The sequence below is a fragment of the Peromyscus maniculatus genome, chromosome 23 (assembly GCF_049852395.1).
Source record: "Peromyscus maniculatus bairdii isolate BWxNUB_F1_BW_parent chromosome 23, HU_Pman_BW_mat_3.1, whole genome shotgun sequence".
Taxonomy (NCBI): domain Eukaryota; kingdom Metazoa; phylum Chordata; class Mammalia; order Rodentia; family Cricetidae; genus Peromyscus; species Peromyscus maniculatus.
In genome coordinates, this window is record NC_134874.1 from 50529526 (window position 1) to 50557179 (window position 27654).

Below are 27654 nucleotides of genomic sequence, written 5' to 3' on the forward strand. Positions count from 1 at the left end.
CTAGCCAGAACTATACACTGTTCTCAGAAGTAAGGACTGGTGGCGCGTGGCTCAGTTGGTGGTGTGCCTGTCGAGCAGGCATGGAACCCTGGGGTCCATCCCTAGCAACACGTGAACTGACCGTGGTGACGGAGTCCTGTCATCCTAACCTAACCCTGGGAGGCAGAGGCTGGAGGATCAGGAATCCGGGTCATCCTTTGCTACACAGAGAGTTGACAGTCAGTATGGACTCCACAAGACCCTGTCAGCAAGTGAATGAATACAAGAGTGTGGGGTGGGGGGGAGTAGTGGTACAGCCCCATAATCACAGAACTCGCAGGGCTGAGGCAGGAGGATCTGCAAATGTGAAGCCAGACTACGATACACAGCAAGATTCTGTTTCAAAAAACCGAAACCAGGGCCTGGGATATGGCTCAGTGGGTCATGGCTTGCCACTCAAGCATGGGGAACTACGTTTGGATCCCTAGCACCCACACAGAGCCATGTGTGACGGTGCTTGTCTGTAATCACAGTACTGTTGAGGTGGGGTGGGGTAAGAGACGGGGGTCCCCGGAGGCTCCAGGGTTAGCGACTCTGGTGGTAAACAATGGAGTCGATATCTCAAACAAGGCAGAAGGTAAGAATGGACACCCAAGGTTATCCCTCTGCCTGCCACGGCATCCCAGCACGTGTGTGTCCAGACAACACCCCCCCACACCACACAGCCCCATCCTCTCACACACAAACACAAAGGGTTTTGTTTTTCACCTTGATTAAGTTTTGGAACTTCTTGCTCTGCTGCAGCAGTAACTTGTAGTGGCTGACGGCGTCGTTGTGGCCGCTGCAGAACACGCCGTACGTCTCCTTCATCCGCTCTCCGCTTTCCCCTGAGAACTGACACGGAAAGGAGCGTGAGTGCCGTGGACGCTGCCGGAGCACGCTTCCACCTCGCCTCTCTGGTTGTGCTAAGAACTGCATTTTTCCTGAGTGTTTCCTCTCAACACCTCCATGGCGCCTCAGCGCAAGCATAAGGAGGTAAGAGAACTGTCTTGAGCTCTGCCTGTCCCCACTGTCATGTGGCCCAATCTATTGCTACAGATTAAGTGAGTCCTAACAGTACATTTTCCCTTTCGTATCCATTTCCTGCAATTATCAAGGAATGATTTCTTTCTTCTTTAGTGCAGGGTTTTCTTAGGCTGTGAGGCTGGCCTCGAACTCTTGACCCCACTCCCTCTGCCCATCTAGTCCCTGGATCCGAAGGGATCAGGTGAAGTAAGCAGCCCTACAATGGATGGCTTTGGCCCCAAAGTATGCTTGTAGTCATCAGAGACTGGGCCCTGGGAGATGGCTCAGTGGTCGCAGCATTTAAGCATAAAGACCCGAGCTTAGGTCCTCAGCACCCACCGGAAAAATCTGGGTCTGGCGGCATGTGTCTGTAACCCCAGTGCCTGGAGGCAGGGACAGGAGGATTGCAGGGGCTCACTGGGCAGCTGACCAATCACAACAATGAGCTCCAGGCTCATTCAGAGCCCCCAACCCAGCCTGGCATGGTGGCACATGGTGGAAGGTGAGGACCAACTCCTGGAAGTTGTCCTCTCACTTTCTCAAGCACACCATGTCACATGCACGACCACCCATATAATAGTTTATCTTAAAACAAAACAAAACAAAAACAAAAAAAACAAAAAAAAAACAAAGGAGGTGTGTAAAGATGTTGGACCCCTGACATCAACCTCTGCCCCCAACAGGCACCTGCACTGCCATGCACATACTGTCCCCTAGCAGCTGGGGGCTGGAGATGCAAGGTATCTGTCTAGCATACCCAAAGCCCTGGCCACAATCCCTGGCATTGCATAAACTGGTGTATCAGAACACTGGTAATCCCGCACTCAGGAAGTAGTGGGAGGTGAAGAGGGTCAGTTCAGAGTTCAAGCCAGGTGAGCTACCTGAGTTCCTGCCTGAACCTCCTCCTGCCCCCACAAAACCCAACGAGTTACCAACCAAGGAAACACAATCAGAAGTTTTTTACTTTTAAGATAGGATCTCTAGTCCCAGGATGGACTTCACTTTGCTATGCAGATGAGGATGATGAACTCCTGATCCTCCCAAGTGGATTATAGGCAGGAACCCCATGCCCAGGTTCTATGTAGTGCTGGGATGGTACTCAAGGCTTTGTGCATGCCAGGCAAGTGCTCTATCAACTGAGGTCGATTCCTTAGCCAAAATGTAATTCTGAACAGTATTTAGACATGTTTGATTGCCATCCCAGCCTCAAGTGTTCCTAGGACACGAGCAGGCTGGACAAGAGCTGGCACCGTGTGCTTCCTAGGATGGTGGGCATGTGATGACACCAGAGCCACCATCTTTTCAGAAAGAAGGAAGACAGGGTGGAGAGGGGTGTGACCCGTCCTGGTCACAGTGCCTACCTGCTGGACCAGGACATCCCCAATCTTTTGGATGACATAATTCCGGTCACTGCCCTCCTCCAGGAACTCCTGCCGGCGCTCCTTGAGGCGGGCCAGGAAGTGGCTGTGCATTTCCAATAGGTCGTCAGCGCACGGGAACAGGCGGCTGACGGCCTGGCCACTGAACTGCAGCTCCTCCCGCAGGGCCCTGGAGTAGACTTTCAGCATGATCTTGAGGGTGCGTACGTGGTGTGCCTCTGTCTGCATCAGCTCTGCAGGGACAGAGGCGTGGGAAGATTCACCTTGGTTCCCAGGGTACTGCTCACAGCTGCTGTAGGCCTGCTGCAGATGAGGCCTGCTGCAGCTGGCTGACCCTGCCTGCTGTCTGCCTAAGTCTCTGTCCTGTGCGCGCGCATGCGCGCGCGCGCGCACACACACACACACACACACACACACACACACACACACACACACACACTCCTTTTTCCTGTGTAGCCACACCCAGTACATGTATATACATATATTCATGTATATGAGTGCCTAGGGAGGCCAGGGGCCCTAGGTTCTATCTTCAGTTACTTCACAAACAACAACAAAACAAACAATAGGAAAGAAGAAATAGTCTTGGGGCTGTGGATGGATGCAGCTCTGTAGTTGAGGGTGCTTGCCCAGTGTGCATAAGGCTCTAGGGTCCATCCTCAACACCTTAAAAACCTGGATGTGGCGTTGTATTATTGAAGTTCCAGTATATGGAAGGTTGAGGTGGTCACGTCAGGAGTTCAAGGTCATCCCCCCTTCAGTGCTGCTGGGGGGTGGGCACAACTGACTCCTAAACTTACTGGGTTGCCTAGGCTGGCTCCGAACTCAAACGCCTTCATTCCTGCCTTAGTGACAACAGGTGTATCCCATCACACTTGGCCTTGTAGCCTTTCTTAATTAGGAATGTCCCCTCCCTGAAGTGCTATGTGAGTCTGAAGCCAAAGGAGCTTGAAAAAAAAGTATTTAAGAATGAGCTGTGGAACCCTAATGTCCCAGAAGCCTTTATCCTTGAGGTCAAGAAGGCCATGATGAGTAACTTCTAGCCTTGGTGTGTGTGTGTGCGTGTGTGTGTGTGTGTGTGTGTGTGTGTGTGTGTGTGTGTGTGTGTGTAACTTACATGTCTCTGCATGCATGTGATCAAACACAGACCCGATGTCTGCAGTCTATTCACGTGCTAAAGTTTAACCTCCATGTTATTAAGAGCATGGCTGTAGGGGTGCTTGCCTATCATGAACAAAGACTTGGGTTCCCTACCCCACCCCCGGCATTCCATAAACCAGGCCTATCACCCCAGAACTCTGGCAGTGAAGGCAGGAGGACCAAAGTTTCATGTCAACTTTGCTCAGTTACAAGGCAAGTTTGAGACTAGCCTGGGCTACATGAGAGACTCTGCCTAAAAAACAAAACCAAACAAACTAACAAAAAAGGCGAGCTTCTGGGAAGTGATTAGGTCAGGTAAGCAGTCATCACAGATGGGAAGATCTTTACAGAGCAGGGTCCTGGGCCGGCTAGATGGCTCGGGGTTGCTGCCTAAGCGTGGTGACTTCACGTGTTGTGCACACACAGCTCAGGGGACGCTATGGAAGAGGCAGAAGGGCTGTGAGAGCCTGGGGACCAGGCCAACTGCCGCAGGATGGTCTTCTGGACAGGGACGCTACACCCGTGAAATCTCAACAACAGGGCTACCTGCACAAGATCTGAAAGACCACACACCAACACAGGTGGAGGCATGCGTCACAGGGCTCCACTCCTAGATGAAGGCCTACAAGTAGACAATGGTTCCTGAAGGAGGGAGAGCCATTTCAGCCCCTCCCCCACACCAGGGCTACGGGGTCAGCCCTAAATACCTGTACACAGGGGCAATGCTAACTGGACTCCGTAGGTCACACACACACACACACACACAGTACTTGATATATATATATATACACATTCATAAATGTCTGTATATGAGAAGAGGTCATGAATTTGAGAGCAGGTGGTGTGTGGAGCACAGGAGGAGTTGGAGGAAGAGGAAGGAATGAAAATTATATAAATACAGTGTATTCAGGTATGAAATCCTCAAATTAAAAATCAGTTAAAAAAAAACCAATAATAAATCAAAGGAGGTTAGAGATGCAACCCGTGGCCAGCAGGTGCTTTGGATGTGAAGTTAATACACACACAAAAGAGGTTTCTGCTCCTCAAATGATTTGAAGGCAGGGCAGGGAGGTGCCATCTAAGACCAGGAAGCTGGTTTTCACCAAATTCTGAGTCTGCACCCATCTTGGACTTCTCAGTCTCTAGAACTCAGTGGGCAATAAACTTCTGTTTAAACACCAACCTGCTGATGGCATTCTGTCCTAGCAGCCCAAACAGAAGGAGACAGTCACCAACGAGGTCAGAATGAGTCAGCCCTGGGCACTTGGCCAGGTTAGTTCTCAGGGACCTGTGTTAACAAAGCCCTCCCTGGTACAACAGGTAGGGCTGTCCCCAGGGAGTGGCGGGCGGGGCAGACTACAGGGTCTCCGGAGAGGCCGAGGCCGGCTAAATAGCTCAGACTCTTAGGTGGAATTAGGAAAAGAAAGAAAAAAAAATAATGGAGCTGGGATGTAGCACAGTGGGCCAAGTGCTTGCTTGCTTAGCATGCACCAGGGCCTGGGTTCATTCCCAGCCCTGCAGAAACCAGGTGGGGTGGTGCATGTCTGTAATCCCAAGCACAGAGGTGGAGGAAGTTCAAGGTTATCTGAGGTGATGTGGTGAGTGAGTCTGAGGCTATGAGACTATCTCAAAGACAAAACAAAACAGGACTGGTAAGATGGCTCTGTGGACAAAGACGTTTGCTGCCAAGCCTGATGACCTGAATTGGATCTCTGTGTCCTATATGGCAGAGAGAACTGACTCTCCCAAGTTGTAGTCTAGCCTCCACGTGGAGCCAAAAGAACGGGAAGAGAAGAGTTACAGAGAGGGCGGCTGGTGGACCGGCATCCGGCACCTTACCATACAGGACGTCCTGCCTCTTCACCACCTCCTTCTTTTGTTTCTTGGCGTATGCTAAATCCACAGAGAGGCTCCAGGACTCAGCCTCAAACTCATGGGCATCGGATTCAATCTCACACCTCAGGGAGGCAATGTAAGGATCTAGGGGAAAGACAGAAGGTTGTTGATAAGGCTGGTGCTTACCACTTCCTGTCCCTTTCACGGGCATGCTGAAGCCTCTGGCCTTTCCCTGTAGAGATGGGAACCAGGTGGCATCCCTGGGAGAACACAGACGATTGACCATACCTTCTATGAAAACAGACTCAGCATTCGAGGATGTGAGTGACAGAGAGTCATCGGCCGCCTGCTTCAGTTTTAAAAACACGGAGTCGGCTTCATCCATGTCTCCAGTGATTGGTCTAAGTGGAAATGATTGTAATGTTTATTTCACAAAAAGAAATTAGAGCTGGGCGGTGGTGGCGTACGCCTTTAATCCCAGCACTCAGGAGGCAGAGCCAGGCAGGTGTCTGTGGGTTCGAGGCCAGCCTGATCTACAGAGCAAGATGCAGGACAGGCACCAAAACTACACACAGAAACCCTGTCTCAAAAAACCAGAAAACAAACAAACAAACAAACAAACAAACAAATTAGGGCCAGTGAGGTAGTTCTGTGGGTAGAGATGCTTCTAAGCCTGACTACCCGAGTTCAATCCCTGGGACCCACATGGAGAGAACTGACTCCACAATGCTGTCTTTGGACCTCCACATGTGCACAGTGCAATGTGCACACACACATATTTACACAGACACAGACATACACACATACAACACAAACAAACAACCCTGCCCCGCCCCCAAAAGAATCCAACAAAAGTGGATTAAACAGGCATGTATTCCTTGGGATATGTCAGATGTTTCTCCTGATTAGATGACTGGAGAAGAACACTTTAACTTGTCACAGATCATCATGAAAAACGAGGAGACTACTGGGCTAGGAATGCAGTTCAAAGTTAGAGTGCTTGCTCAGGATGCTCAAGGCTATGGATCCCACCCTCATTGACGAGGGAGGAGGAGAGAAGGGAAAGAATCGGAGAGACATAATTTGGAATTCTAGGTGAGTCCTCAGAGAGACCGCATTAGGGGAAAAGTCTAGATTTCCAACTGAAGTGTGGACTTGGGTTAGGCTGGTTCTGTGTGTCAGCTGCTGGTTCAACTGTAAATGTGCTGTACTGGTCCCACAATAGAGGCAGCCCTGTGTACTGCGGGGAGGCTGTCGAAGAGTCTGGAGCTTCTGCTGCTTGCTCACATTTTCCTGAAGACGTAAAAATGTTCTAGCAGCTGGGGGTGTGTCTCAGGGCAGAGTGCTTGCTCAACTACTGATGACACAGTAAGGTGTCTCAGTGCGTCTGCGTGCAGGAGTGCATAGCACGCACTTCCTCTACTGGAGACCGCAGGGCTCCTCCTAAGCACTTAAGAGAGACACAGCCTCACAGCAATGTGAAGCGGGGAAGAAAATCAGCTCCTTTCCCCAGACTCACCAGCGAACATGACCACAATGCTGTGCCATGGCTCTTACTCAGTGCTGCTGGTCCTATACTGACAGGACCAGCTTGGCATCCCGTGAAGCCACGTGAGGCATGCACACTGAGCTATAGAGTCGTAAGCATGTCTTGGGGACAGGAAAAGACCCTGTCTAGGGATGCCGACCCAGGATGTTAGGCAAACTGCCTCTACCTGCGGCTGAACATAATCAGGGGTACGTTAGGATTACGAAAAGGAAATGTATGTAGTGGGCCAGTGAGATAGCTCAGCTGGTAAAGGTGCTTGTCAACAAGACCGTGACCTGAGTTCAATGCCTGGGTCTCACAGCCGAAGGTGAGAACCCACTCCTGAAAGCTGTCCTCTGACCTCCACATGCTCCCATATATGCCAAACTAAGTAAATGCAATCTAAAAAAAGAAAAGTTCGAGGTCATCTTTAGCTACCCTGTGGGTTCCAGGCCTGCCTGGACTGTAAGACAAAGCTCTGATGAGATGATGATGATGATGGAGATGATAAATTTTAAAAGCATGGATTCAGAAAGCGTGTGTTAATGGGTCATCAACCACGGGACATAAGTGAAGGAGTTTCTTTTCCCACCCCCCTGTGAGTGCACATGCTAGCAGGAGGGAAACCCCCCGGCTTACCCAGGTCGTACCCCAGAACCGGCTGGGCTTGGTGTTGGCTGGGGACCCCCTTTCTGAGAGACGGTCATGCCGACATTCCTGGAAGGGGCTGGGCTGCTGCCATCAGACAGGAGTGTGGTCCGAGGGTGCTCCTTCAGGGAGGCTGCAACAGAGGCAAACACAGAGCTGGTGCTGAGGAAGTGGGCAGGGTAGCGGAGGTCACCTGCCCTGAAGCCTCGCTCCGCCTGCGGCTTCAGCACCGAGAGGATCTTGGAAGTCAATAGCTCATTATCCAAGAAGACATTCTCGTTCCATTTCCTGGGGAGGGAGCCGTAGAAAGGCAGCTCAGGGCGGCCAGGGAGTGCCCCCCGCCTGTCACCACCCTTGGAATGTGTGGTCCCCATGCTGGCGACCTGGTGCTGCACCCAGGCTGTGCTGTGCTGGTTTTGATGCCTTGGGTGGGATCCTTCTAGAAAGCAAAGCTGCGCCTTCCCTCGCTGTATTGGCTGGAGCAGTGGGGCTGGTATGCTGGAAATTGGTTCCCACTGTGAGTGTTTGGTGCGGAGACTGCCCAGAATTTTCTCTTTGGGTAAAACAATTAAAAAAAAAAAAAAAAGGATCAACTCTCCCACACTCTGCTTGCTCTTTGCAGGGGGCAACAACAGAGGACAGCTTGTGTTCGCGGCAAATCATCTACCACCGGGAGCTGTGCACTTGGCGTGTTTGGCGCAGACACTCCACACAGGATGATAATTAATCTGAGATTGGATGTCAGGATAACGCCGAGACCCACAGACCTGGAGGCATGATGCTGATTTCGCTGGCTGTCACATCAGCCCTGGTGGAGAATCATCGGCGTACACCTGGGGCTCCTTATTCTGTGCAGAGTTCTGAATTGTTATTTACTCCAGCTGCTTACTTTTAGGATCTGGACAGGAGGATACACGTACCCACTGATGGAAATGGAAATGTCTCCCACTGACTGAAAACTGGGGGGGGGGGGAGGGGAGCAATGCTGGGAATGGAATCCAAGACAGCATAAGTGCTAGGCAGGTGCTGTACTACTGAACCACACCCTAACCCCTCACTGGAAGAGTCTAGGCGAGCATTCCACGTCTCTCCAAGCACCCTCAGCCCAGCCCCCTCACTGGGGAATTCTGGGCAGACATTCTACTTCTGAGCCATGCCCCCACCGCCTCAGGACTGGTTCCACGTGTTAAGATAGCAGAAAGAAGCCGGGCGGTGGTGGCGCACGCCTTTAATTCCAGCACTCGGGAGGCAGAGCCAGGCGGATCTCTGTGAGTTCGAGGCCAGCCTGGGCTACCAAGTGAGTTCCAGGAAAGGCGCAAAGCTACACAGAGAAACCCTGTCTCGAAAACGCAAAAAAAAAAAAAAAAGATAGCAGGAAGACCTTTGCTGGGTGCTGCTGTAGTCTCAATTTCTCGGCCTCCAAATCCGCTGGCCAGATAACTCACACTCCCCGCCTCCCTCAGTTACCAGTATTTTGTTAAAACAACAACAGACAGACTAAGAATATGTTGGAAATTCTCTGACAGGGCCATGGAGGAAGCTTATAAATTAAGGTATGGATTACTATCTGTTACAAATACTTTCAATTAAAATTTATTCTTAATTCTTAAAAAGTTTATTTATTCTTTATTTCTCTGTGTAGCCCTGGCTGGCCTGGAACTAGTTAGGTAGCTGAGTACAACTTTGTACTTCTGAAAGTCCTGCCTCCATCTCCCAAGTGCCAGGATCACAGCTGTGCACCAGCATACCTTTTACTGGATGCTGGACACAGAACCCAGGGATTCATATATAGTAGGCAAGTGATCTACCACCTGAGCAACATCCCTAGCCCTCATAACATTCAATATTTACAACAGCCCAGCATGGTGGGGATGTTACCCACCCTGCCTCAGATGTTCTGATGTCTCATGTTAATAAGTGTCTAACAGTTGCTATTATTATGGTGGATGATGGCGACTTGGATGCCATCCACACACAAATACCCATTTACAAATAAAAAATAATAATTGAAGTGGCTCAGGTCAGGGCGGGCATTTCCTGCTATTCGCTCACCATACCAAACCCCACACAGGCAACGATGATTTAAACAGGCAAACACGGGAGAAACCTGAACGGCAGCCTCTGTGGGGGCCTTATCATGGCTAGCTGTTCCTGCGAACTAAGGTCTGACCCAAAGTTGAACAGACTCTGCTTTCATGCTGTTCAGAAAAGAGAGAGAAGTATAGACACCATCTAGGAATGGTCAGCTCCACAGAACTTTAATAAATATTGTTTATGGTGGCCCTTGGGGGACATACACCTGTAATCTGAACACTGGGGAGGATGAGACCAGAGGATCACGAGTTGAAAGCCAGCCTGTCTCAAAAACAAAAAGCCAAAGGACTTGGAGAGATGGCTAGAAAAGGGTTAGGAGTGCTTGTTGTTCTTGCAGAAGATCCAGGTTCAGTTCCCATTACCCACATGTCAGTTCACAACCATCTGTAATTCCAGTTTCAAGAGATCTGAAACACTCTTCTGGCTTCCTTGAACACCACCATGTACCTGTACACGTGAACACACACACATATATATACATACACCAGCATGTACCTGTGCACCTGTGCACACACACATATACACACGTAAAGTACACAAACTAACAAGGGCTAGAGAGAGAACTCAGTGGATAAAGACCCTTTGCCTGATGACCTGAATTTGGTCCCCTCGTTCCCCTGAACCCACATAGCAGGAAGAGAGAGCCGACTCCTGCAAGTTGTCCTCTTTTTCTTTCTTTCTTTGTTTTTTAAGACATGGTTTCTCTGTGTAACAGGCCTACCTGTCCTGGAACTCACTCTGTAGACCAGGCTAGCCTTGAACTCACAGAGATCTGCCTCCCTCTACCTCCACCATGTCTGGCACAAGTTGTCCTCTTAACCTAAACACATGTGCCCTTACAGACAATCTTCCCCTCTACCAGTTAAAAATATTAAAACCAACCAACCAACCAACCAACCAACCCAAAAAAACTCCTAAAACCAAAGGCTAGGGTTATAGCTTGATGGTAGAGTGCTTACCTGGTATGTCCAAGGCCCTGGTTTGATGCCTAGCTGTTTGTTACAAGGATTAACAGTTGCCTTGGAGGTCATTGAGGATGGATCCCACCTCTTATTTCCCTGGTAATACCAGAAAGGGAAACCCCTTCTTAATTTTTATTTATTTTTTTTAAATTATTATTTATTTATTTTTTTTTGTTTTTCGAGACAGGGTTTCTCTGTGTAGCTTTGCGCCTTTCCTGGAACTCACTTGGTAGCCCAGGCTGGCCTCGAACTCACAGAGATCCACCTGCCTCTGCCTCCCAAGTGCTGGGATTAAAGGCGTGCGCCACCACCGCCCGGCCCCTTCTTAATTTTTAAATCAAAGCCCTATTAAGATAAAGCTACTTCCGCCTGTTCAAAATAAAATAGAATCTAAGTTCTTCCTCTGGCCCTGAGAGGAGACCTGGCATTCTAAGCCACCCAAAACATCACAAACTATTATCTTCTTTCAAGACTTAATCCAGCTCTGCCTGTCACTCACCTGGCCAGAGCTCATGCTCCAGAGAAAGGCTAATTGTCTCCTTAATGAGATAATGTGCTCATCCCTTCAGGGAGCCCCTCCTCTGTGCAGCTGCTGGCAGGGTTTTGAGTCCTCAGATAAGTTAACCATTTTCTGTTTTGTTCCTTTTCCTTGGGATACCAGCCAAAAGTCCAAGCATGCTTTCCCTGTTGCTCTGGGCCTCTTCAGTTTTTCTATAACCCCCTCCACCTCCCTCTACCATGCCGTGACTTGCTGACCTCCATTGCAAAAGGAAAGCTGTTCTCTATTCCTCTTCTCCATCCTCCTCCTCAGGTCAACTGCCAAGGTTTATGGTTCATCTGCTCTGTAGTTTTCCCCTCAAACTCTAAAGATCTGATGATTGTGTGTGTGTGTGTGTGTGTGTGTGTGTGTGTGTGTGTGTGTGCACGCACACATGCATGTGGGTACCTAAGAAGACCAGAAGAGAGCATTGTCCTGGAGCTGGAGTTACAGGACATTGAGAGCTGCACCATTGTGTACTGGGAACTGAACTCAGGTCCTCTCCAAGAGCAGTACGCAGTCTAAACCAGAGCCATCTCTTCAGCCCCTATTTTCCTAAAAATAAATTGTCTTTGATCTCCCTTCCAAGTCCATTTTAAAATCCTTTTACTAATGAGTCTATGAACCCAAAAGGAAACCTCGGTTTCCCCAGTACAGCAGCACTGCAAACAAAACCAATAAAACAAACACTAGCATGGGCACAGTGTGGTGGTGCATTCCTTTAATCCCAGCACTTAGACAGCAGAGGCAGGTAGATCTTTGAGTTCAAGACCAGCCTGGTTGACACAGCAAATTCTCGGCCAGGCAGGACTACACAGTGAGACCCTGTCACAAACAACCCCCCAAACAACAACCATCAACAATGCTAAAAGTATTGTAGCACAAATGCTCCCTGTATGATTTAAAAAGCAATGTGAAATGTTTGTGTTTTTAAAATGTATTTTTAAAAATGCATATTAGTGCATGCACATTGTGTGTGCATCATGTACCAAGTTCATGCCTGGTACCTGCAGAGGCCAGAAGAGGCTATAAGACCCTCGGGAACTGGAGTTATAGAAGGTTGTGAGCCAACACATGGGTGCTGAGAACCAAATCCTGGTCCTCTCAAGAGCAGTCGTTGCTCTAAACCTCTGAGCTAGCTCTCCAGCCCCAAGTGTTTGTGTCTTACGGTGGATGGGTCCAAACTGACTCCCTCGTAATGTTTGTAGCCATGGAAGAACATCATGAGCCAGGAGCTCTGCCCTAAACAGGTATATGAATTATACTTTTCTCTCTGCTTTTTTTTTGTTGTTGTTGTTTTTTTTTTTGGTTTTTCAAGACAGGGTTTCTCTGTGTAGTTTTGCTCCTTTCCTGGAACTCACTTTGTAAACTAGGCTGGCCTCAAACTCACAGAGATACACCTGCCTCTGCCTCCCGAGTGCTGGGATTAAAGGTGTGCGCCACCACCGCCCGGTTCTCTCTGTTTTTTGAGATGAGGTTTCTTTATGTAGCCCAACTGTCTTAGAACTCACTCTGGAGACCAGGCTGGCCTCCAACTCACAGGTCTACCACCCCTGCCTCCTGAGTGCTGGGATCAAAGGCGTGCACCACCACCACCTAGCTTATTCTAGGTTTTTGATGCTTTGGGATTTACAAATCCTGATGGGACCATCTTTCTTAAATGTCAAGGCTAGCCAACCCCTTGAGACAATAAAGATTGATATGTAACCATGAGATGGCTCACTGAGCAAAGGCATTTGCTGCAGAGCAAGGTGACCTGAGTTTGATCCCTGAACCCACATGGTGGAATAAGAACCAACTATGGAAATGTGTTCTTTGACTTCCACAGCATGCTGTTGTGTGGCATGTGTGCCCACAAATAAATAAGTCAATACATAAACATAAACTTAAAAATATAAAGATATCCGTATCTCTCTCATACGGAAAGCGGTCAATTCATAGTCAACACCCACAGACAGGGTCTATGTGGCTACGGATCATCCACACACACTACAACCTACCTCATACTCCTGCTGCTCCTTCAGCCACAACAAACTCCTCCGTGATACTTGGCTTTAATCCTCCACTCAACACAACCGACCGTTTCGAGGGAAGAGTCTCAACGAGGGATTTCTACACTGGGCTGACCTGTGTCTGCGGGGGATCATCTTAATTAAGTTAACTGACGCAGGAAGGTCCAGCCTAATGCGAACAATACTATTCCCTAGGCAGGGATCCTGACCTGTGCAAGAGCACAGCCAGGCAGCGAGTCTGCCTGCGACTCATTTCTCTCCACTCTTGACTGCAGATGTGATAGGACTAGCTGTGTGGAGCTCCGCCTTGACTTCCCAGGACATAGTGATGGGACACAACCTTGTAAGCTGAATCTAACCCTTTCTCCCCTAAGACGCTTACCACAGCAACAGAAACAAAGATGCCTCCCTTCTCTAAGTTGTTTCTGTCTGGTGTTTTGATAACAATGAGAGTAGTCATTAACACGGGGTCTCACTCTGTAGTCCTGGCTGACTTGAAACTCCATGTTGGCTTTGAACTCAAGGCAATCCTCCTGCTTCAGCCTTTCAGTTAAGTGACACCATTATAGCCTGGTTCCCATGCACCTTCTTTCCCAGTTGTTCTCTACACAGGCCAATTCCATCTGCTCTATCATCCCAAAGCCAGGTAGGTCCAAGGCTGTAAGGCAGTGGTTCTCAACCTTCCTAATGCTCTGACCCTTGAATAATTCCTCATGTTATGGCGACCCCAACCATAAAATTATTTTCATTGCTACTTCATAACTGTAATTTTGCTACTGTTATGAATTGTAATGTAAACATCTGTGTTTTCTGATGGTTTTAGGCGACCCCTGTGAAGGGGTTGTTTGACCCCCAAAGGGGTCTGGACCCACAGATTGAGAACTGCTGCTGTAAGGGCCTAAGGCTGCTGAGATGATTGGCACCTATCAATCTGAACCCTACCCATTCTTGTTCCTTCCAGCCAAAGCCACCCTTGAAGATTCTGTCTACATTTCCCCTTCACGCCCTCTGCCTTCAACTAACCAGGGTACCCCAGTGGACCCCGCATGCAGTGCTATGCTGCCTGTTTCTAGGCAACTGTGGGCTACACTTTCTTCATGGCCGTCCCTTCCTGTTTGCGTGTCTTATCACCCTTACTGAAACAGGTCCAAGCCACCCTTCACACACCAGGGGCTCATGGGCCTGGAGGTCTGCCTGTTGGGACATGTGAAGCCATGGGTCTCGGGCCCCCTTCCTCTGGACAGAGAACGTGGAACGGAAGCTGTGTGGTGCTTTGGAAAATGTAAACTTGCTTGGGAAATGGCACTGTGGGGTAAGAGCACTTGCTGTGAAAGCAAGAGAACTGAGTGCAAATCACCAGCACTCTTGCGAAAGCCGTGTGTGGGGATACACTGTGTACCCTAATAAAATTTGCCTGAACATCAGAGAGACAAAGGGACCAGCCACTGTCACGTCTTACCTCCAGGACTCCTCAGCCCGAAAAGCCTTTAGTTCCTGTCTCCTCACACCTTATATACCTTTCTCTGCCCAGCCATTAAAGGCATGTGATTCCCAAGTACTGGGATTAAAGGTGTGTGCTGCCACTGCCTGGGTTCTGTTTCTCTCCTAGACTGAGTCAATCTCATGTAGTCCATGGTGGCTTTGAACTCACAGAGATCCTGACAGATTTCTGCCTCCCCAGTGCGTGCCGCCACCACCACCGCCACCACTACCTGGCTTCTATGTTTAATCTAGTGGCTGGTTCTGTTCTTTGATCTTCAGGCAAATTTTATTAGGGTACACAATATATCACTATACCACGCATCCCTGAAACCCATTGTGGTGATTTGAAAGAAAATGGCCCCTAAAGGGGAGTGGCACTATTGGGAAGTATGGCCTTGTTGGAGGAAGTATGTCATTGTGGGGGTGGGCTTTGTGGTCTCTTTCAATCAAGCTTCCCTCAGTGTGACTATCAGCTGACTTCCTGTTGCCTCTGAGTCAAGATGTAAGGACTGTCAGCTCCAGCACCACATCTGCCTGCATGCTGCCACGCTCCCTGCCATGATGACAATGGACTGAACCTCTGGAACTGTAAGCGAGCACCTCAATTAAACGTTTCCTTTATAGGAGTGTCTCTTCACAGCAATGAAAACCCTAAGACACTCATGTTGCTTTGTGAAGACAGCAAGAGCTTGCTGGCCAGCTAGGCTAGGCAAAACAATAAGCTTCAAGTTTAGGGAGAGACTGGATCTCAAAATCACGATGGAGGGGCTGGAGAGCAGTCAAGAGACCAGCTGCTCTTCCAGAGAACCCAGGTTAGATTCTCTCACCCAAATGATAGGTAACAGCCATCCATAACTCCAGCTCTGAGGGGGTCTGATGCCTACTTCTGGCCTCCATAGGCACTGAGCACATGTGATACACAGACGAAACCATCTATAACTCCAGTTCCAGAGAATCTGACACCTTCTTCTGGCCTCCATAGGCTCCTGTCTGTAAATGGTACACATACAGACATAGAGGCGAACACTCATACACATAAGATAAAAATAAAAAAATCTTTAAAGAAATGAGGTGGAAAGGGATTGAGGAAGGTACTGGATGTTGACCTCTGGCTTCTGCATGCACAAACATAGGTAACACACACACACACACACACACACACACACACACACACACACACACACACGAATGCTGTAACCATACTCTTGGATAGGTGTGTTAAAACAACACAATAGGGACTGTTCATAGCAATGCAGTTTGTGGGAGTCAGTAGTGGAAACTTCTCAATCATCTACCAACCTACCGTTCAGTGGATGACCCCAGCATGGTGCAATGTAGCTATGGAAATATTACCCAGCTATTGAAGAAACACAGCCGGGCTCTAGAGGGAAGTCAGGTCCAGGTCAGGTCCAGGTCAGGTCCAGCAAAAGGCTCAGTGGGGGAAAAGTGAGTGATGTGTAAGCCTGACAACCAGAGTGTAAAACAAGCTGAACCTGGGGCTGGAGACAGCCCAGTGGTCAAGAGCATGCACTCATCTTGCAAAGGACCTGAATTTGGTTCCCAGCACCCACACTGGGTAGCTCACAACTATCCTAATTCCAGCTCCAGGGCATCTGGAGACCTCTGGCCTCCTCAGGCACACAAATGCATGTACACACATCCTCATACTTTCACATGATTTAAAATAAATCTTCAACAAAAGTATGGCCGTGATGCGTTTGTAATTTCCACCGTCCCACAGCAGGATGGAGGTGGAAGCCCGCAGTCCAGCTAGCTGGGAGTACGAAGCAGAGGCAGAAGTAGGAGAAACCCTGCTTTGACAAAGTGGATGGAGAGAATAAACGCCCCACGGTTTTCTCTGCTCCCTACACGTGTCATGGTGCACACGTCCCCACACCAACCTAACAAATAATGAAAACAAATATTTAGAAATCAAACCCCAAAGACAACTGTCTGCACGAATCCACTGACAGGAAATGTCCAGGCTGGGCAAGGTCCATCGAGGAAGAAAGGAGATGTAATAGCTGCTGGGAGCTGGACGAGGGACAGGAGCGTAACTGGGAATGGACTTGTGAGTATGGAAATTTTCTTTGGGAAGTTACATTTCCTTCTGATCTTGAACAGGGTGGTATCAAACTTGCTATGTAGCTGAGGCTGACCTTGAACTCACTGATCCTCCTGCCTCCACCTCCCCAGTGCTGGGATCAGTTTGTGCTGCTGGGGATGGAATCCAGGGCTTGGTGGATGCTAAGGAAGTGCTCTACCGATTGCAGTATATTCCCAACCCTCCTTTGGGAGTTCGAATTGATTATGGTCACCGTAAACATACTTACCTGAGCAACTGGGGTGGTAGCTATGTGAACTGTGCCTCAATAAAACTGCTAGGCAAACACACACACACAGCTGTGTGGAAGATGCCATCTTTCTGATTTGAAGATTACCATTCCCTCTGCATTGTCATTCTGCTCTTGGCTTTGAGACAGGAGAATACCTCCCAGTGCCTGCTTTCCTAAAGAAGATAGCCATGGTGGGAAGGAAGGGCAGTGGGTGGGGCTTGGACCTGGCCACACATGGAAATTTAGCCTGCTGCTGCCCCACACTATCCGTGAAGCCATAAAAGGCAATTTGGGGGCTGGGGATGTTGCTCATTGGTATAATGCTTGCCTAGCATGTAAGAAACCCTAGTTCAATCCTCACCGTTGAGTAAGCCAGCATGGTGGCACCTGCCTGTAGTCCATCCCCACTGAGGAGGTGGAGGAAAGTGGGTCACGAGTTCAAGGTCATCATGAGCTAAAGAGCAAACTGGAGACCCCTTCTGAAAAGGCGAGAAGAACTGATGTGGACCTGCAGGGTGCTTGCCGAGTATTCATAAAGTCCTGGGCTTGATCTGCAGCACTGGGAGGGGAAACTTGTCACTCTGGAGCTCAATTAGCACTGTCTGTCGTCCCTGCCAAGAGCTGGGATTGATCTGCAGGCACCTGGTGGCTGGAGCACTTGTATGACACAAAGCTGTTTCTGCAAGGGGCCCAGAGAGGTGGAGCCAACAGTGGAGTGGGAAAAGTTCTTTGTACACAGGGGATAAGAAAACCCACTCGTTCTCTGTAAGAGACAGCAGGCTGTTTTCAAGATGATTTACAATTTGTATTTAGTGTGTGTCTGTGCACATACCATACATGCGTGAGGAGGTCAGGAGACAAGTGATGGAGTTAGGTCTTTCCTTGTACCAGGTGGGTCCTGGAGAGCTGTCCTGACCTTTACCTGCTGAGCCAGTTCACTGGCCACAAGGATTTTTTTTCTTTTTCTTTTCTCAAACATATGTGTATGGATGTTTTGCCTGTGTACTATGTGCATGGTACCCAAAGAGGCCAGAAGATAGCATCAGATCCCATGGGACTGGAGATGGCTATGAACCACCATGTGAGTGCTAGGAATTGAACCTGGGTCATCTAGAAGAGCAACCAGTGCTCTTAATTGCTGAACCATAAGCTTCAAGATGATTTTTTAAGCCCTGTTTGAGGCTTTTGTACTTAACAGCAGTTTCCTGAACAAGATGGAGGCCTTGGGTTTGCATGATACATGTCATGGATCTCACCCACAGAATTTACCGGAGCAAACAGCCTGTGCTGTGAGGGCCAGGCTCTCAGGACCTACTGTGCAGCTATGGCCACCTTATGACTCTGCCCCTCACAATTTCTCCAAGGATGGAGACCCAGTTCATGGTGTCAACTGATTACATAGCATGCTTGAGGCTCAGCCCCACCTACAGGTGGTGCACACCACACCTGTAACCCAGCCTAATCTACAGGTGGTGCACACCTGTAATCCAGCCCCATCTACAGGTGGTGCACACCTGTAACCCAGCCCCATCTACAGGTGGTGCACACCACACCTGTAACCCAGCCCCATCTACAGGTGGTGCACACCTGTAATCCTGGAACTTGGGAGATAGAGGCAGGAGAATCAGGAGTTAAAAAGTTACCTTTGTCTACATAGGTAGTAGCAAGGCTGGCTTGGCTACAAAAGACTATCTCTAATTTTCTTTTACCCCCCTCTTTCCCTTTTTGAGATGGGGGTTGGTTCTCACTATTATGTATCCTTGGTTAGCTAGAGATTCACTATGAAGACCAGGCTGCCCTTAAACTCACAGCTGTGCTTGCCTCTTCCTTCTGGGTAAATGGGATTAAGGTGTGTGCTGTCATTCCTGGCTACATTTTTCTTTAGGAAAAAAAGTTCTTTCACAGTTATGTTTTTGTGTGTGGTTTCTGTGTTTGGTAGTGGGGGCAGACAGAACTCATGTGGACAACTTGAGGGAGTCAGCTCTCTCATTCTACAACGTGGGTCATTGAGACTGAACAGTCTTTGGGCACACCTGCTGAATCACACCCAAACTTGTGAGGATCTACAAAATAAAAAAGCAAAACAAAAGCCAAATCGAGGGGACAGAGAGTTTAGTGGGTGAGAGTACCTGCTGTGGAAGCAGGAAAACCTGAGTTTGGATCTAAAGGACCATATAAAATGCTGGGTGTGGTCACACATGTGCTTGCAACCCTGGTGCTGCAGGAGGTAGAGACACGAGATCTCTGGAGGGCCGCCAGCCCAGCTCCAGGTTCAGTGGGAGACCCTGCCAAGAGAATATGGTGGCTAGTGATAGAGCAGGACACTGGGTAGCCTCTGGCCTACGTACATGCATGCCATATGCAATCAAATAGTTTATTCCTTGTAGATACTACTTTCAAAGGAAGTCCAGTATGAAACATCTAGTGGTCTTCATCAGTTTTTGACTTTAATGTATAATCTAAGTGAACACAGATTCTATCTAGAATTACCAATTTTTGAAATGAAGCATGATGGCTCATATCTGTAATGTTAGCACTTGGGAGGGTGAGAGGCAGGAGGATTGCCACAGGTTTAAGGCTAGTCTGGGCTACAGTGCGAAAAATGCCACAAATGAACATACAAATACAGAACATAAAAACAAGCCCCAGAGCAGGTAAGGTGCCGCAGTCAACCCCAAGGACCTGAGTCTGATTCCCAGCATCCACATGGTGGAGAGAGAACAGACTCCTGCAAGTTGTCCTCTGACCTCCACATGCCCAATATGGCATGTGCACCACCTCCCCACAATAATAAATACAATAAAAATGTAAATGAAAAAGAAAGAAAAATCGAGAAAACTATCAACTCTTCTGTGGGGAAGAAAAGGCCATGCTGGTGCTGGGATGAAGTCCAGTGTGGCCAGGCAAGTACCGTCCACTGACACACTCTCAGCTCCGGCAATGTGCATCTTAAAGCAGCAATTATGGAACACTTATCTCCTCCACCCTGTAGGTCTCAGTAATCTCGCCAGGCCCGCTGATGCCTCTCATGTCACTCTGACCATTAACATCTGTCCAAGGAAGCTGAGCCCTGGAATGGAAGTGTCCACAGTTTTCAGTGAAAGGGCCACCCTTGAGAAGGGGGGGGCGGAGAGGAGGAGAGAGAGAGAGAGAGAGACAGAGAGAGAGAGAGAGAGACAGAGAGAGAGAGGAGGAGGAGGAGGAGGAGGAGGAGGAGGAGGAGGAGGAGGAGGAGGAGGAGGAGGAGGAGGAGAAGAAGAAGAAGAAGAAGAAGAAGAAGAAGAAGAAGAAGAAGAAGAAGAAGAAGAAGAAGAAGAAGAAGAAGAAGAAGAAGAGAGACAGAGAGAGAAAACCACAGAGCTGGTCCCTCCACACAGAGGCAGCCCTGATGTCCTGTTCTGTCGCCTGCTCTTTGGGGAAGATTCCCGTTACAGGCTGAAAGTGCTCCCTAGCTCTGGAGAATTCTAGCAGGTGTTGGCTTGCGCTAGCTCAAGTTGTCAAGAGGCAATTAAGAGCAAAATCGGATGCAAAGTGAAGTTTGCAATTCACAGTTCCTGCCGCCTCTGCCGCCTGCGGAGCGACTGGATCGATGGGAGCGGGAACTCATTGATTTCTCTGCCCTGCCTCGTTCTCATGTTGCAGAGCAAGACAGCACGAAGAAGAATAAAGTACACGGGTGGGGAGACAACCTGCTTAGCCCACACTCAGGGGACACAGCAAAATTAAAAGGACAGCTTGTAGCTTGGGAGGTAAGTATGAGTCAGAAGGGCTATTCTCCCTAACCCAGTCCAGTCACCGTCCACATCTGCAGACTGTGCAGCCGCAGACTAGGGATGTGGGATGGAAAATACTGGGGGCAAACTGCTTCTGTAATTAATTTTTTTTTAATTTTTGGGGAAAATGTATTTATTTTTTTTCCTGAGACAGGGTTTCTCTGTGTAGCTTTGGCACCTTTCCTGGAACTCACTCTGTAGCCCAGGCTGGCCTCGAACTCACCTGGCTCTGCCTCCCAAGTGCTGGGATTAAAGGTGTGCGCCACCACCACCCAGCTTGTATTTAATTTTTTAAGGTTTATATTTTTATTTTTATTTATGTGTATGTGTGTGTGTGTGTGGCACACTGGCCTTCAAGCTTCAGGGTGATCCCCCTGTCTCTACCTCCCACTTCACTGTGGGAGTGCTGGGATTAAAGATGTGTTCCACTGCATCTGGCTTTTCCCACAGGTACCAGGGATCGGAACTCAGGGCCTCATGCTTGCCCAGAGACCTGTTTCTGGCCAGTCCTGTGTGATCTTTATTCTGGTCACCATCCCCAGCATGTTGTAACAACTATGCATGTGGCATTCACACTGTATCAGGGGTTAGACATCAGCTACAGAATAAAATCTACGGGAGAGTCTGGGGAGACGGTGACTGAGGAAGGCACCTGAGTAAGAATGGCCCAGACTGCTGCTCAGGCCACAGCATCTGCCCGAGGCAGCTTGTCCTCTCTCTGACACCCATGGGCACCCCCGAGATACTGTCTGTGAACTGCTGGCTTACAGACTTCACGGTGCTGGGGTTTCTCACCTGGGGAAGTGAGTTTACATCAAAGTGGGTATTGGTGGCTACACGTTCAGCATCTTACCCCTTCCCTGTCCCCTCCCAGGGAATCGGAGCTCCTGTTGCAGGCTAAGGCTGAAAACCTCCCCCTCAGAAAGGTATGAGACTCCCACTTCTGCTATGGGGGAAGCAGAGAGGGGAACCACTTTCCTCCCAAAGCCTCCACCATGCAGTCTCTCCTAAGAGACCGCACCACGCTGCTGTCTGTTAATAACTCTAATTAATAACTCTTCTAATAGCCTTCTTACACACAACACTCCATCTCAGTGTCCTTCTTGGGCCTGCATCTGAGACCTCTCAACAAGATGCTGAACTTAGCCTTTGTGTGTGCACACAAGAATGCTAACGCAGTCTGTAGGAGGATCTGTGTAGAACCTATGTGAATAAATACTACACCGTAACATCTAAGGAACTCGAGTGTCCAGGGAGAGAGTCCTAGGACCAGTTCCTCCAAGAGCCAACTATACCCCCAGTAATTGCAACAACATGTATATGCTCCCCCAAACCACACACCAAACTCAATAAACAACATTAAAAAAAAAATCTGTGGGGCTGGTGAGAGGCTCAGTGGGTAAAGGAACCTCATACCAGGCCTGACTACTGGGCTTCAATCCTGGGGACCCACACAGTAGGAGAGAACTGACTCCTACAAGTTGCCCTCTGACCTCCACATGTGGGCTGTGGCACAAATTCCCCCCACACACACACAAATAAATAAATATAATAAAATTTTTAAGTTGTAGTTGTTCCTAGTGATACAGTCCTGTCACCCCAGCTACTCAGGAGGCTGAGGTATGAGAACTGCAAGTTCAAGGACAGCCTGGGCAACTTAGTGAGACTTTGTTTCAAAGGGTTAAAAAAAAAAATCCAAATTAAAATAAATAAGGTAAGGAGGTTGAGGCAAGATCATAGCTCAAGATGATCTTCACTATATATGGAGTTTGAGGCCAGCCTGGGCTAAACAGATCCTGTCTAAAAAACTCACCAAACAAAAGTTTAAAACCTCTAAGAAGGGGGCTAGGTAAGCAGTTACGGTGGCAAAGTGCTTCCTATGTGAGCATAAGGACCCAGGTTCGATGTCCAGAACGCCAGTAAGAAGGTAAGGTGTGGTAGCACAGAGACAAGTGGACAGCGTGCGAGCTCCAAGCTGATGAGACTCTACTGTATTCATGGGGGACTTCACGATGTGTTTTACATATTTTTTCCTGTATTTTTGGCAGTGTTGGGAATTAGACCAAGGACCTCTGGCAAGCATTATACCACTAAGCCACATCTCAGCATGGGCTTGTTTGTCTATTTCTATCTGACTATCTTATCTGTCTGTCTGTCTGTCCGTCCGTCCATCCATCCTTTAGAGGACATGGTCTACTACATGGCCGAGGCTGGCTTCAAATCCACGACCGTCTTCCTTCAGCCTCCTCGAGTGCTGGGATGATGGGCATGCATGCTGAGCCCATCACACTGGGCAGTTGGGCGACTTCACACGTACTGAGTGATCACATCTACTAGGGATGCCTAGTCCCTGCCCAAAGTCCTGCTTTAACTGAGGCTGTGGGTGACAGCAAAGCAAGGCTTTACTGAAAGCTACAGAAGACGCCAAGCCGAGGCGCTGCCTCCAAACCAGAAGTTGGAAATGGGACGTGGGGAGAGGACTCAAAGCACTCTTCTGTTTTATGTGTGTGACGTTCACACGTGCAGAGGACAATGTGCAGGAATCAGGTCTGTCTTTCCACTATGTGGGTCCCGGGGATCAAACTCAGGCCATTAAACTTGGTGGCAAGCAAGTCCACTGAGCCATCTTGTCTGCCCATTTTGTGGTTTGAGATAAGGTGTTATTATGTAGTACAGGCTGGTCTTGAACTTGCAGATGGATGGCTGCCTCTTGCCCTGCTGCCACCCCCTGCCCAGGGCTAGGGTTACAGGCATGAGCCAACACTTCTGCCCCGTGAAGACCACTTCACACAGTCTGACCTGACACAGGAGGGTACTCTCGGTGAATACGGAACACAGTGAATATGTCTGTGGCCTGCCCTCCACGTTAACACTGAGTGCCAGGAAGCCATCCACATCACTGTAAGCAAGAGCTGCAAAGCTGTTTATTACACAGAAATAGAGCTGATGTCATGTGTGGTCCACCGCTGTGTGATGACGATTTAGTCAGTGACAGTATCCCAGACAGTGGCTCCACAGATATCTAGTGACGTTGCAGCCATCTTAGTTTCTATAAGCACACACCTGGTGCTCACGTGGTGATGAACTGACAGTGTGTTAGTCTAATTCATTTCTCAGAACACGTCCCCGTCACTGAGTAACATGTGGCTATTTATAGATACGTGACAGACAGGCACCCAAAGTGCTGAATTTGATTCACTTTTTACCTTAGACAGCAGCACAGTCCAGCCTCAACCTCACTACGCAGTCAGGTTAACCTTAAACTTGGGATCTTCCTACCTCCACCCTCAAGTGCTGGGGTGACAGGTATGTGGTGGTACTCGGCTTCCTGCATCCCCTGAGCTGCAACCCCAGCCCCGTGAAATACGATGCTTTGGGTTCTTTTGGGGGAAGATTGTTAGTAGGAATTCTGGCCAAAGGGGCTAAGAGCCAGGCAGTTTCCAGAGAAGGTGAGGCTGGTGCATGACAGCCCCTCCGGACTCACGCTCAGACAGCTGAGTCTTCCTATTTTAGTCTTGCCTGCCTCTCAGTCAGTTATCTGGGTTCAGGAAGCATCCTGAGAGTAAGGCCACCCTCTGTGGTCACACAGTTAGGATGAGGCGCTGGGCTGCAGACCTTCAGGATTTATTCTGCAGACATCTACTAAGCACTGTAGAGTGCTGAGGACACCTGCTCCTCCCACTGTGGGGAACCTGGACCCAACCTTAGTACCTATGAAATGATTTCCCACTCTGGAGATTCCATTGTCTGCATCTTATCTCATTGACTGGATCTCACTGTGTAGTCCAGGCTGATCTCAACCTAGTGGCAACGTCACGACAAGGGGTCAGCCTTCTAATTTTTTTTCTTACTTTCCTGGTGTTTTTCTGGGACTTCCTCCCAACTATGTGGGCCTCACTATGTCAGAAGCATGAGCTCCCAGGCTGGGGTGACCACGGGGCAGATGTTGCCTCTTCTTGCACCCTCAAGCCCAAGTAGTCTGCCTTCTACTGATGAATGGGCTCTAGGGCCGTCCTGGTCACTTGGCCCACGACAAGGCCTTTTTGGTGGCCTGCTGGCAAGCTGCTGTTAACGGACTTCTTCTGAGCATGGTGCTGACTTGGAAATAAGAACTGGAGAAAGTGACTTCAAGGTTAACATGTGAAAGAAGACATCTGGAACGATGTCTGAAAGCCCTTCTCTACTTGAGTGGCAGGTAAGGAACAGAGCATGGATAATCAAAGCTTGGAGTCTCTCGGTATTCACTTTTATTCTATGAGTATGGCTGTTTGCCTGTATGTGTGTATGTACATCGCATGCATGCATGCCTGGTGCTGGGAGCTGGTTGTGGGCTGCACCATAGGTGCTGATAACCAAACCTGGGCTTCTCAGACAGAGTAGTAAGTGAGCTTAGCTCTTAACAGCTCTGCTTTCTCTAATTTTTTTTTTTTTATTATTATTACACTTTGAAATCTACTTTGTGGGAGCGGACACATGCCACTGTGCTGTGTGGAGGTTTCTGTCCCATGGAAGGGGTTGAACTTGGGGAGTCAGGCCTGGTGGCACGCACCCTGATTGCTGAGCCATGTTGCCAGGCCCTTCCTGGCTCATTTGCAAGCCAGCCCCAGCACAATGCTGAAAACCGGATGTCATCACAAGGACCCTGACCTTGAAGAAGACAAGGAAGCTCTCCTGTATGGCACCGGCCTCTCAGGGCCAGCACACAGGCCATCATGTCCTTGAGCTGAAGGACACTGGTGGGCACTGCAGGTGTCCAGGTACACCTGTCTGTATTTTAAGGACCATTGCTGCCTCAAGGGTTATTATCTGTGGTGGGCTTCAGATGTCTCTGCTAGGGACTGAACACAGGGCCTTTTGCATGTTAGGTAAGGGCTTTTCTTCTGTTTTATTATCTTAACCTAACTCAGATTTTCACTTTTATTTAATGTTCTGCTGTTTAGTCATTATTTTATTATCTAGTGTGCGCATGTGAGGGGTATGTATGTGTGTGGTATGTGTTCATGTGTGCCTGTGTGTGCAGGAAAAGGCCAGAGGAGGACATCTGCTGAGACAGAGTCTGTCAATGAACCTGGAGCTAGGCCAGGGCCCATAAGACCCCAGCAATCCTCCTGTCTCCACCCTGCAAAGTGCTGGTATTGTAAGAGTGTGTACTCAGCCGCACCTGGCTTTCTCCATGGGTGCTGTGGACTCAAACACAGGTCCTTAGCTTGTTCGGCAAGTGCTCTCCCCCATCCCCCTGCCCTTGTCCAGGCTAATTGTCAGGAGAAGTACCCAAACCAGCAAGCCAAGATTTGTCTGCCTCCTGAGTGGACTAGCTAAGTGTAGAGCACTGGCCCTGACCGTGGGCAGCGGCGTCCCACAGGCTAAGGGTCCCAGCCGGATAAAAAGGAATGGGAGAAAGCCATTCGCTCAGCCCACAAAGCACTTCCACACTAATACAGTTGCCGATGCTGTAAACAGCCAACAGCCCCTTGAACACTTGGCACCCTGGCTGGCCAACCCCTGTCCCCCAACAAACTTGTTGATCTAATAAGTCATGTTGGTTTCCTCAACCAGCATTTCTGTGACGCACAGATGTGGGGTAAAGAGAAACAGGTAGAAAGGCTGGATGCAGGTGGCCAGATCTCTTCTTGTTGATTCAGTCTTGCCTACTGCTTACACAAACTCTTTAAAGAGATTATTTTTTTTATAATTTATTTATTTTTATTTTATTTGCATTGGTGTTTTGCTGCATGTATATAGACTGTGTGAGGGTGTTGTGTCAGATCTTGGAGTTACAGACAGTTGTGAGCTGCCATGTGGGTGCTGGGACTTGAACCCAGGTCCTCTGGAAGAACAGTCAGTGCTCTTAACCATTGAGCCATCTCTCCAGCCCCGATTTTTATTATGTGTATGTGTATGAAAGTGTGGGTATGTATATGTCAAATGCTGGTGCCTGCAGAGGCGTGTGGGGATCGCCTGGAGTTGGAGTTCCAGGCAGTTGTGAGCTTCTAATCATAGGTGCTGGGAACTTGACTCGGGTCATCTGCAAGGACAGTATATGCTCCTAACCACAGAGCCATCTCTCTAGCCCTTCCTGCCTTAAAAAAGGAAAATCATTTCTTTTTGCACATTCTGTGCACAGATCCCAGGGCCTCACCAATGTGAACAAATGTTTTAACACTAAAGCTCTTTCCCAGCCTGCACTTATTGTTCTTAATAACTTTAACTTCAAAGTTTTATGGTAGTGACAAGAATACTTCTGAGTCACACTCAGCCTAGAAGACTAGGCAAGGGCGGAGCCACTGAGCCACGCCTGCAAATCTCATTGGTTCTGGACAGATGCTCTCCCACTGAGCCACGCCCCCAGCCCCTCACTGGTGGATTCTAGACTGATGCTCTCCTACTGAGCCACACCTCCAAACCTCTCATTGGTGGGTTCTAACAGAACCTCTAAGCCATACCACTTGGTCTAATAAAGCATTTTTCTAAATTATGCTTGAATTCCAAAATTATGCTCAAGGGTTTCATGTTGTTGTTACAAAACACTTGAGAAAGTCAATTTAAAAGGGGGTAGGTCTATTTCATCTCCCAGTTTCATGCTCGCTCGGCTCTATGGTGACATGGGATATCACGGCAAAGTGTGTGGCAGCCAAGGCCTCTTACCTCCGCTAGTTAGCAGAGAGAAGGAAGGGTCTGGGCCCCAATAAATAGCTCTTTCAGTAGCAAGCCACAGTGACCTAACTTCCTCCTCTTCATCTGTTCTATCCCTCAAGAATTCCACTCCTTCCCAGCAGCACCAAAGGCTGGGGACACGGTCAACACATGGACTGGGCATTCAAGATCCAATCAACAGCAAATGCTCACCGTACAGCACGTGTGGTTTCATTCATCCGTCCAGTC

General features: G+C 48.9%; 1 protein-coding gene across 6 annotated transcripts in view; it reads right to left on the reverse strand.

Moving 5' to 3' along the window:
* Positions 1 to 27654, reverse strand: part of Arhgef18 (Rho/Rac guanine nucleotide exchange factor 18) — a 107850-nt gene that overhangs the window by 21649 nt on the left and 58547 nt on the right. For 5 of the 6 annotated variants that reach the window (XM_076560504.1, XM_076560503.1, XM_006970201.4 and 2 more), the window contains 5 exons: positions 7567 to 7708; positions 5688 to 5800; positions 5403 to 5543; positions 2406 to 2656; positions 748 to 873 (listed from right to left, as the gene is read on the reverse strand). In XM_076560504.1, coding sequence (XP_076416619.1) covers positions 748 to 873; positions 2406 to 2656; positions 5403 to 5543; positions 5688 to 5800; positions 7567 to 7708 — 773 coding nt within the window. Of the gene's footprint in view, positions 1 to 747; positions 874 to 2405; positions 2657 to 5402; positions 5544 to 5687; positions 5801 to 7566; positions 7709 to 10628; positions 10703 to 27654 lie in introns of those variants that run through there. The other variant, XM_076560505.1, reaches the window with a different exon arrangement.